The 12,065-nt window shown below is 43.4% G+C and overlaps 1 protein-coding gene across 1 annotated transcript in view; it reads right to left on the bottom strand.

The window, feature by feature from the left end:
- The window catches only part of eno4 (enolase 4), a 43,733-nt gene extending 33,976 nt beyond the window's left edge, over positions 1–9,757 (bottom strand). Inside the window, exons 1-2 of the mRNA XM_048608976.1 lie at positions 9,473–9,757; positions 6,296–6,424 (exon numbers count right to left, since the gene is read on the bottom strand). Coding sequence (XP_048464933.1) covers positions 6,296–6,424; positions 9,473–9,652 — 309 coding nt within the window. The 5' untranslated portion in view covers positions 9,653–9,757. The remainder of the gene's footprint in view (positions 1–6,295; positions 6,425–9,472) is intronic.
- Positions 9,758–12,065: the final 2,308 nt, after the last annotated feature.

The following is a 12,065-nucleotide window of genomic DNA, read 5'->3' as shown; positions in this document are numbered from 1 at the left end:
GGCTAGTGGGGCTAGTGGGGCTAGTGGGGCTAGTGGGGCTAGTGGGGAATGTGGAGTGGATGAGGGAGTTGCGGAGAGAGCGGTCCCTATGGAAGGCAGATAGGGGAGGGGAGGGAAGGGAAATATATCATTGTGGTTGGTTGGCTCGCCGAGCTGGTTCATTGTTTTTCCGCAGACGTTTCATTACCCTGCTGGGTAGCATCATCAGTGCAGTCTCCGATGAAGCGCTGTTGTGTTTTCCCGACTGTTATTTGAACTCTGGAGTCCGTTGAGCTGGATTACCTCACTTCCGGTTTTCCTTCGCAGTGGAGTGTATATGGGGTTGAGTTTTATGTGTTTGTTGATGGCTTTCTTCTTAGATTACCAGGCTTCTAGGAATTCCCATGCTTGTCTTGGCTTTGCTTGTCCCAGGATCTTGGTGTTCTCCCAGTCAAATTGGTGGTTCTCCTTATCCATGTGGATAGAGATGAGTGAGTATTGGTTGTGTCTTTTTGCAACCAATTGATGTTCGTGTACCCTTGTTGTTAATTTCCTTCCTGTTTGTCCGATGTAGTGTTTGTCACAGTCTCTGCAGGGAATCTTGTATATGACATTGATCCTGTCCATAATGGGTAGTGGGTCTTTGGTTCGGGTGAGCAGTTGTCGTAGGGTTGATGTGGGTTTGTGTGCTACTCTGATGCCCAGTGGCCGTAGGAGCCTTGCAGTCAGTTCAGATGTGCTCCTGATGTAAGGTAGCGTGATGAGCGTGTCGGGGCGTGTAGTATCTTCCTGGTGTCGTTCGTGTAATAGGCATCTTCTGACCCAGTTTTTCGGGTATCCATTGCCTTTGAATACTTGAAAGAGGTGCTCTCCTTCTTCTTGGCGTAGCTCTGCGCTGTTGCCCGTTTAAATAATGTTCTCATGCAACTTCGTTTGTGTGTATTAGGGTGGTTGCTGTTGAAATTCAGTACTTGGTCAGTGTGTGTGGCTTTCCTGTGTACCTGTGTTAGGAATTCCCCATTTGTCCTGTGCTCTACCATGATGTCCAGGAATGGGAGCTGTTTGTTGTTCTCCTCTTCTCTGGTGAATCTGATTCCGGTGAGGGTGTTGTTTATTAGTACGTGTGTCTTCTCCAGTTTGGTCAGTTTAATGATGACAAAGGTGTCGTCCATGTAGCGTATCTATAGTTTTGGTTTGATTAGCGGAAGGGCCGTATTTTCAAGTCTCTGAATCACCGCTTCGGCTATTAGTCCGGAGATAGGTGATCCCACAGGTGTCCCATTGATCGGTTTGCATATTTGGCCATTAAAGGTGAAGTGGGTGGTGAGGCATAGGTCCAGTAGCTTCAGCATGTTGTCTGTGGAGATGGTGTCACTGGCGTCTTGTTCTTGTTTTAGTAGTGCTGTCATTGTTTCTCTTGCTAGTGGTATGTCTATCGACGTGAATAGGGCAGTAACATCAAATGATACCATGGTGTCGTCATCATCTATTCTTATGTCCTTGACAGAGTTGAGGAAGTCTTGGGCTGAGTGGATTGAGTGGGGAGTTGTTGACGAGGTGCTTTAGTTTCCTCTGTAGTTCCTTGGCTAATCTATGTGATGGCGTGCCTGGCAGGGAGTCTATGGGTCTAAGGGGTACTTCCGGTTTGTGTATTTTCAGGAGGCTGTAGAATCAGGGGGTGTTAGCTCCTTCAGGTTTCATTCTTAGGAAGTCTGTTTTGTTGATCTGTCTGGTCTAATTGAGTCTTTTTAGCGTGTTGAGGATCTTGTTGCGTAGTTGTGATGTCGGGTCAGTCTGCACTTGCCGGTAAGTGTTCTCGTTGGCTAGCAGTGCATGTGCTTTGGAGAGGTAGTCCCGTTTATTTAGTATTACTGTCATGCGCCCTTTGTCTGCGGGTAATATTGTGATGTTCTTGTCCTTTTTCAGTCCTTCTAGGGCTTTCCTTTCCGGTGTGTTGAGGGTGTTGAGTTCGCTTTTTCTGGTCAGTGTTGGGATCACTGTCTGTCTTATGGTTTGTTGTGTTTCTTTCTTGATGCTGTTGGTCCTCAGTGTGCTTCCAGTGTGGCTAGGAATTCTGTTGTTGGTGTCTCTGTAGTTATAGGTAAGTCCACGGATGAGAACAGCTTTCTCTGTGTCTGCCAGTTTACTGTCCGAGAGATTTCTTATGCAGGTATCTGCTCTGTGGTTGTGGTTTCGGTGGGTTAGTTTGGCTAGTTTGTCCTGAACGGTCCATCTTTTCCTGGCTCTTGTGGTCTGTTGACTGATGTTGATGGCTTGTTCCAGGTCCATTGTCCAGTCTTGGTTGGTGGCTTGCAGGAATAGAGTTTTTTGGCACGTAATTTCTCTGTTATATCTGTGGATTCAGTTGTGTGCGTTGTTTATCACTACCTTTGCCATCCTGTGGCCATTTTGTTCTGCTGTTTTGCGAGCTTGTGGGTCATCTCTGGTGACCACCTCGAAACTGATAGCTATTTCAAGCCCACCGACTCCCACAGCTACCTAGACTACACCTCCTCTCACCTACCTTCGTGCAATGTGATCCCCTACTCCCAATTCCTCCGCCTCTGCCGCATCTGCTCCCAAGATGAGGCGTTCCACTCCTGAATATCCCAGATGTCCTCATATTTCAAACTTCCCCCTTCAGTGGTCGAAAACGCTCTCGACCGCATCTCTTCCGTTTCCCGCACCTCTGCCCTCACACCCCCTCCAATCCCCTCAACAAAAACAAAGACAGAATCCCCTTTGTCCTCACGTATCACCTCACTAACCTCCGGATTCAACGCATCATTCTCCACCACTTCCACCATCTGCAATCTGACCCCGCTATGAAGGATATATTTCCCTCCCCACCCCTACCTGACTTCCATAGGGACCACTCTCTCCGCGAGTCCCTTGTCCGCTCCACACTCCCCACTGGCCCCACCACCCGCGGCACCTTTCCCTGCAACCACAGGAAGTGCTACACCTACCCCTACACCTCCCCCTCACCTCCATTCAAGGACCCAAAAAAACCTTCCACATCAGACAGATGTTCGCCTGCACATCCGCTAATGTGGTCTATTGCATCCGCTGCTCCCGATGTGGCCTCCTGTACATCAGTGAGACCAAGTGGAGGCTCGGAGACCGCTTTGCTCGGTTCGCGACAAATGACAACACTTTCCAGTCGCGAACCACTTCAACTCCCACTTCCACTCCCTGGACAACATGCCCATCCTGGGCCTCCTCCAGTGTCACAATGACGCCACCCAGAAACTGGAGGAGCAGCACCTCATATTCCGCCTTGGGAGCCTACAACCAATGGTCTCAATGTAGGCTTTACTAGTTTCAAAATCTCCCCACCCCCGGCCTCATCCCATGACCAACCCTCTCTCTCATCCCCGCTTCCTTGACCTGTCCGTCTTCTCTCCTACCTATCTCCCTCTCATCCCCGCTTCCTTGACCTGTCCGTCTTCTCTCCCATTTATCCGCTCCTCCCGCCTCACTGACCAATCCCCACCACTGCCTACCTGCACTCACCCTAGCACCGTTCCACCTACCTTCCCCAGCCCCACCCTTCCTCTCTCTATTTGTTTCAGAGCTCCCTTTCCACTTCCCCATTTCTGAAGAAGGGTCCTGACCCGAAACGTCAGCTTTCCTGCTCCTATGATGCTGCCTGGCCTGCTGTGTTCCTCCAGCTCCACATTGTGTTATCACTATTTAATTATGTTGCTTTCTATCCTGCACTCCAGACATGGCCAACTCCATTGTTGGTGTGTGCATCTTGGGACCATAGGAACCGGAGTAGGCCATTCAGCCCTTCAATCCTGAAATCATGGCTGATCTGTGGCCTAACTCCATATACTTGCCTTTGGCCCATACCGCCTAATATTTGGCATAATAAAATTTTTCTATCTCGGATTTAAAACTAACAACTGATCCAGCATCCACTGCCATTTATGGATGTAAGTACCAAACATTTACCACCCTTTGTGTTGAAGTGCTTCCTAACCCTCTGGGGAAGGGTCACTCAACTCGAAATGTTAACACAGATGCTGCCAGACCTCCTGAGCTTTTCCAGCAATCTCTATTTTTTACTCCTGAACGGTCTGTCCCTAATTTTTAGACTATGCCCCCTGATTCTATAATCCACAACCAGTGGAAATAGTTTATCTTTATCCACTGACTTTTCTAGTTGATATCTTTAAGACTTTGATTAGATCACCCCCTAACCTTCTAAATTATAGAGAAAACAGGCTTATTTTGTACAATATTTCCTCATAAGTTAACCCCTAAAATCCATGCATCATTCTTGAAAATCTATATTGTACTCACTCCAAGGCTAATGTGTCCTTCCTACGGTGCAGTGCCAAGATCTGCTCACAATACTCCAACTGGGGACCAACCAGGGTTTTGTATAAAACTGCAGCATAGCTTCTGCATCCTTATACTCCAGTCTTCTAGCTATGAAGTGCTTTCTTCATTATTTTCTTCACCTCTTTATAACATTTTAAAGAACTTTGCACCTGAACCCCTAAGTCCCTTTGGACATCCACTGTATTCATTTTTGTCTCTTGTGATTTTCATGTAGTCAGAGCAGCTTCTCCATGATCTGTAGTTCACAGCCTCACATAGGCGTCATAACCTATAGCCTGGATTCAGAAAATGTTGAAAATTACGGTCAGAAGGTCTTACCCATGACCTCTATGATATCTTCATGCCAACTAATGCTCCCTCCACCAGCATAAAGCTACTCATACCCTGCAGGCAAACTCAGGTCCACCCAAGCGGCTTCATACCATTCATGTCAACTTATAGCACTTTAATGGCCATTCACCTAGTATACCTGCACAAAACTAATGTAGGACAAGTGTAGGATTGCTTAAAAAGCACATTCATAATTTTCTGTTCTTGCTATCACTAAAACCCTTTGAAAGTAGTGTTCATTAAGACCTTTCAAGTATCATTAACGGAAAACATGAGTATTTGATACAGCTTAATTCTGTGCAAATAAACATTGAGCTACTGTCAAAAGCGAACACAGAAAATGTTTTATGTAATCACAAAATTATCAATCAAGCAGTTTTCACTTCTCCGAACCTGTACCTACAAAGCTAATCCACTATAAATTGTCCTACCATTCCAAAAAAAATCCAGTAACCAGTACTCACTTTTGCTCAGTCAATTTTCATATTACTTCTGTCTCTTTTATTCCATATGTTATAACTGCTCACATGTCTGTTATGCAGCACATTGTCAAATTCCTTTTGGAAGTCTTTGTACAGCATACCCACGTCATTTCTCACACTAACTCTCTCTATTATCTCACCAAAATACTCAAACAAATTATTTAAACATTATTTGCACTTAACAAATCCACGCTGGCTTTCCTTAATTAACTATATTTGTCCAAGTATCTATTAATTTTGTCCCAAGTTAACATTTCTAAAAACTTCTCCACTACTATCCTGAGGAACCCTTACAGCATTGACCTATGATGACTGATCTCCTAAACCCACAACTATCTTCAGGTACACTCTAGCCTATAGGGAGTTTTATCCTTGATTTTCATTGACTACAATTTTGCGAAGCTCCTTGATACCATGCTAGTTCAAATGCTATCTCAATATCAAGAAGAGTCATTCTTACCTTACCTTACATTGAGTGAACTGGTGAAGGGGAGGGAGGAAAGAAACGAAGTCAAGAGCTTTTGTTCCCCATCCTGCCATAATCAAAATAACACTGGCACAGGTATGCCTGGTGCCACTAGACATTTATACTGAAACTGATGAAGCAAAGCTCTAGTCGGATTGGATCCCGAAAAGTGGAAGTGCGGTTATTCTTTATAAAGTTTACAAATGGTTCTTTACCAAAATAACACAGAATTTAAAATGAACTAAAATGTACAGATTTAAAAATGAATATAGAATAAATAGGAAAATTAAATTTATAAAATTGAATATCAGAAGTGAAATGCAATCCTTGAAGACTACCATCACAAAATTACAGAACTATTTCATTATTTCTCTTCAAACAAGCATCTCACCAGTGTCAATATCCTGTCTTCTCCCCATAATCCTGCACTTTGGTTATTTGTAAATATACACCAAATTCCTTTTTGAACGTCTTAATCAAACCAGTCTCCATCATATTCTCAAGCATTGCATTTTACTGAATTATAAAGGGAGATGAATATCAAGGCATCATAATAATACAAAACATCACATACAGTCCTTTAATAAAATTGTTATGACAAGGCAATTATGGACATAAACAATCAAAACTATGTCAATATCACAGGTAAACTAAAGCATCAACATATGAGAAGATCCAGTCAAACCTTCTCCAAATTCTTGATAGTGCATAATACTTCCACTTGAACTGTTCGTTGGCCCTCTGAATCTAGTTTCTCTTTTCCAACAATCCTGCTTATTGCAGCTGGCTTTGCAAAGCTAGCAAAGTAATTTGCCTGTTAAAAGAAGAAAATTACAAATTACCATACACATCTAAAAGATATGCACAATTACCAATATTACAGCATAATGCAATTATCTCTCAAAGAATCAAAAGGTTATCCTACTATTTAATTTGCATCTTTACAATTTTATTAGCTGCACATCTTTTAAGAATCAGAAAATTCTTAGTTCAACACCATTAACAAAGGAACTACCAATAAAAGCAACATCAGAAACATAGCGAATGGATCTTAGTCAGATACATTTACATTTAAAAAATGCTCATCTGTGATAGTTAAACTGTCAGTTTACATCAGATATGCTTTTTTCTAGCAACAAACTACAAATTTTGCTGTTTGATGTAAGACAAGATGTGTTTGAAAAAACATTTTAAATACCAGCACTCTCCTGCCACATGGTCCTCTGCCACTGAGGAACTTACTATACTTGATAAAACACACAAAAATTTGTAATTTGTCTTTTCCCACTCAATGGGCAGAATCTTAGACAGCACAGTCTATGGCAATATGACAGAATTGCATGCAAACTCCAGTGTGGCACATCTCGACAATGGGAATAACTCATTGCATCTTTTAAGTAAGATCTGGAGGTTGATGGGAATTGTCTATCAAGGGAGATTATTGCTTGTTGGTAACCTTATTAACTGCACATTAATATGCAGTGTGCCTTCCTAATGCCTGCTGAAAGGAAACTAGATGCTGAAAATTCTTGACATGGACATCAAATTGAGTACCTGACAACTTCAGATTGCCGCTGGCTGTGAACAGCCTCCATGCTGCTCACCTCGCAATAGCATCTCAAGGCACAACCCATGTGCACTAGCCACTACACATCCCTTGTGCGGACCCGGAAAGCAAGCTGTCTGGCTGTGTAACCACATTAGCAGGCATGGCAAAGATGCTGTGACTAAGAGAAAAGAAAGCAGCTCTGAGATGCTCCTTAGTCCACTCTGTGAACTGGTTGTCAGTCCCTGATATTTGATATTTGACAACTCTTTGAAATCCTCATGGCATCTCTCTGTTCCATTTACAGGACACGTATGAACCATAGATCTGCGGTTAAGGATGCACCAATGACTAGCATTGAACGGCTGCTAAAAGGATCTTTTGAACTCAGGGACTGACAACCAGTTCAGAGTGGACTAAGGAGCATCTCAGAGCTGCTTTCTTTTCTCTTAGTCACAGCATCTTTGCCATGCCTACTAATGTGGTTACACAGCCAGACAGCTTGCTTTCCTGGTCCGCAGTCCTCAGTTAAGGACATGGGCAACTTGTTGTACTGACCAATCTATGTCAATCTCACACCTGCCCACGTGCCAGCAGATTACACACCATGTGCACCATGCCTCAAAGTTTTAGGGGAGTAAACATCAACAAGTTAAAACTCAAATTGCAAAGTAATTTCTTCTCAGTAATTCCCTATCCCAGACAGTTGTAAGAGCTAGATCATTGAAAGTATTTAAAGGAGAACTAGATAGATTTTTGAAATGTTAGTTACATGATATTGACGTAGCTTGATCAATATAGCAAGTTGCCTATGTCTTTGACTGAGGAGGTGCAAAGCATATGGGATTCACATGAATAGTTTTCAAGAAGATATTCAGGACCTCCCTTACACATAGAGGTGGAGGCTGGAAGCCACTGCCCAAAGAGCATTCGCTATTGCTTTCCACCATGTTGGATATCAAAAGTATGCAATGTGAAAGAAAATGACTGTGACCACATCTGGTATGGCTTTGATGAGTATCTCAACCTAAAGAGTAGAAGGCTGCAAGACCTACCATGCAAGCTCCTTTAGAGTGAAAGAACAATACAGAGACAGTCTTACTCTGTACAGAGCACAGACCTGAGGACCCCCAACCCCCAAATTCCTGCAATCCTAATATGCTGGCTTCCCACGTTCTGCGCACTTCCCTGCCCCAGACATTGCTGACCACTTCATTTAGCACCAACACTTTTTGCACAAAAAGGGCCTCATAAAAGAAGAGGATTCTGACCACAAGGACAATGGAGTCTGCAGAACCTGCAACCTTGTTGCTCTTGCTTCCACATGCTGCAGCATATTCTCAACACAGGCATCAATCTATGGTATATCTTGTATAGGAATGAAGTTAGGTCTCATGATGGCACAGCTACATTTGCTACACAGAGACGTGCACAAACAGTTGTAGTGCAGAAACAATAAAATTCATCCAAATATGATAGTGTACTATATATAAACTATCACATATGCTATCATCCCTGCCACCAAAGTATCCTGAAAAGGTTTTCTTTTTTCTTTCCCTTCTAATATGTCTTAATGTTGTTCAGGATCCTGCACCTAGTGATCAGGAGTGTGCTTGGCAGTGGAGCCCTTGGCTTTGGAGATTTGATCAAGTGACACTGAGACTGTTTGTATCTGAATGACCCAAACATGATAAGGGTCTTCTTGCCAGACACAAAACTGAGTGTGATGGAATACACCCCTCTTGCTTGGATGGGTGCAGCTCCAACAACACTCAAGAAGTTTGACACCATGCAAGACAAAGCAACCCACTTGATTGGCACTACATTCACAAGAATCCACTCTCTCCATCACTGACGCTCAGTACTAGCAGTGTGTACTATGTACACGATAGTACTGCACCTTCTAATCCGAGGACCACTTCCATCTAGAAGGACAAGGACAGCAGATACATGGGAACACCACCACCTTCAAGTTCCCCTCCAAACTACTCACCATCCTGACTTGGAAAAAATCGCCTTTCTTCCACTGTCGCTGAGTCAAAATCCTGGAATTCCCTCACTAATGGCATTGTGGGTCAACCCACAGCATGCGGAGTGCAATGGCTCAAGAAGGCAGCTCACTACCACCTTTCTCAAGGGCATCTAGGGACGGGCAATGAATGCTGACCAGCCAGTGACACCCACATTCCACAAATGAATTAAAAAAAAACATTTTTGTACCGCGCGGTCTTTTGGTGCAGATCTGTGCGTTGACCAAACAGGAATTCTGCATTTTTAACTGTTCACCCCTCCCTTGCAGCACAGCCAAATACCCACCAGGTGTCCGTAAACATCGTCGGGATTGTCATAAAACATGCTGTTGAGCACTTGCTGCATCCTTTGCGGCACCAAGTTGCTCCTGTAGTACTCGGCCGCGCGCTGCTTGAGCTGGTAGAAGTCGCGAGCTTCCTCGGGGCTGCGACCGTTACTCGCAGGGGGAGCTGGGCCGGCAGACATCCTTTCAACGCTCGACCGCTTCGTCTGCTTAAACACAGCTCCCGGTTGTAAAGTTTTAACAAACAACCGTTCAGGAAGGGGGAGGGGATAGGCCTGCCACTTCTTTCGCCGTTGCTAGGCAACTCCCGTCGGGCATGACGTCATGGGTCTACCTGGCGAGCTGGTTCACCTGGAGCAAGTGGCCTTCCCCCCAGTACTCTATGGGCACGTTTGTGTTTAGGAGGCTGCTGTCAACGCTGTGTTATTTCTTCAAATGAGGCGGCTCTTTTCATACCGTTGGTCAGCCTGTCTGCGTTAACGTTTATGGTTCTCCCAGTTGACTGGTCAACACTCAACAGTCGTCACCTATTGCTATGCCCAAATTGCCTATCGACAAAGCAACAGTGACTGTACTTCAGCGTAGCTAACTGTTGCAAAACTTTGTAATGTCCTCTGCATATATAGGTACAGTATTTTTGTATTCCTGAAACATGCCTTTAAAACTATGTTGACTACTGCTTATTTTTTCAGATGTGTATTCTTGAATACCAACATTACTTATAAATGTAACGTGAGTAATTATATACAAGTTAAACTTTTTAAAAATAAATTTGCTTTTTTTTCAAGATTATGTTTCAGTAAATTAAGTCCTTTGGAGCTATAACGTGAATCCATATCTGACTAGTACACAAGGTGGAAAGCATCGTCCATTTTTTTTGGTGGTTGTGACTATTTTAATAGCATTAAGATCACTTTACCTATTGACAGTTTTAAAACGGGGAGGCGATGGCCTAGTTGTATTATTGCTGCACTGTTAATCCAGAGACCCACATAATCTTCTGGGGACCAGCGTTCGAATCCCACCACTGCAGGTGGTAGAATTTGAGTTCAATGAATATCTGGAGTTACGAGTCTAATGATGACTGTGAATCCATTTGTTGATTGTTGGAAAAATCCATCTGTTTTACTAATGCCCTTTAGGGAAGGAAACTGCAATCTGGCATTCATGTAACTCCAGACTCAAAGCAATGTGGTTGACTCTAAACTGCCCTATGGGTAATCAGGGATGGGCAATAAATGCTGCCGAGCCAGCGAAGCCCTCATCCTGTGAATGAATTTTTTTAAAGTTTTAAAATGAAGACACTGTTTGTGTTTGTTTCACTTTTGCTAACTTGTCATGTTCTTGGCTAAAATTATAACCTCTGTAAGTGAAAACTGACTCATTCCCACAAGTACCAAAAGACAAGGCATTGAGGATTTTGCCTCTTCTATTGTGCTGTCAGAAAAGTGGTTGGCTGTTAAATGCATTAGGGTTGCTATGTTACTCTGTTCTACAAACAGTTGTTTGGCTGTGCAGAACTTGAGTATTGTTGATAAAGGGACATACTGTCAAGATCTCCAAACAAATCAAAATTTGAAATTGCGTGAGAAAAGGGTGCTGATTGGTTGAGGCATTGCCATGAAGAATGCACCAGGGAACTGGTGGCCCTATGTTTTTGTTTAATTGAAATGCACCATGACTAGATATGTTCTTTTTGTTTGCAGAGACTAGAGCTTATGAATATATGTAACTTGTAGCAAATGTAAATGAGGCACACCGCAAGCCCAACAGATAATCTCATTGGTTGTCAGTATAGTTCTTTAAACATTGTTGAATTGTTCAGTAAGTGCTGTCTAATTCTGGAATCACAGCTAATGTTGAACCCTATGTTCTGAGTTTGCAAGTGTGGACTTGTTGAGTGCAGTCAGTGCTCTAGCTATTGTGAACAGCTGTAGGAGGGCATGCTGTTTGATAGTTCAACTGACAAATACTTGGGGTAAATGACCTACATATCTGGCATTAACACCGGCACTGAAATTGATGTACTACATTCCTCATTTGTGTGGTAGATAGAACATATTTTTGCCATGAAGGCAGCATCCAGTTGATAAAGAATACCAAGTGCTACTGCATTGTAGGAGCATGAATCTGCTAGCTTTAGCTGTCACTCAAATATTCGAGACACTACCCATCAAGGTATTTCTTTATTCTTTATTCATTCACGGGATGAGGGCATCGCTGGCTAGGCAGCATTTATTGTCCATTTGTAATTGCCCAGAGGGCAGTTGAGAGTCAACCACATTGCTGTGGGCCTGGAGTCACATGTAGGCAAGACCAGGTGAGGATGGCAGTTTCCTTCTCTAAAGGGGCATTAGTGAACCAGACGGGTTTTTGTTTTTCCAACAATCGACAATAGATTCATGGCCATCATTAAATTCTTAATTCCAGACATTTTATTGAATTCAAATTCCACCATCTGCCATGGTGGGATTCGAACCCAGGTCCCCAGAACATTGTCTGGGTCTCTGGATTAACAGTCCAGCGATAATACCACTAGGCCATCACCTTCCCCCTAGTGAGGTACACTCGACACTTTTTAGAACCAGAAGGGAC

Source organism: Rhincodon typus, chromosome 20 (genome assembly GCF_021869965.1).
Source record: "Rhincodon typus isolate 14 chromosome 20, sRhiTyp1.1, whole genome shotgun sequence".
Taxonomy (NCBI): domain Eukaryota; kingdom Metazoa; phylum Chordata; class Chondrichthyes; order Orectolobiformes; family Rhincodontidae; genus Rhincodon; species Rhincodon typus.
The sequence above is the reverse complement of the archived record's forward strand: the minus strand, read 5'-3'. Positions and strand labels throughout refer to the sequence as shown.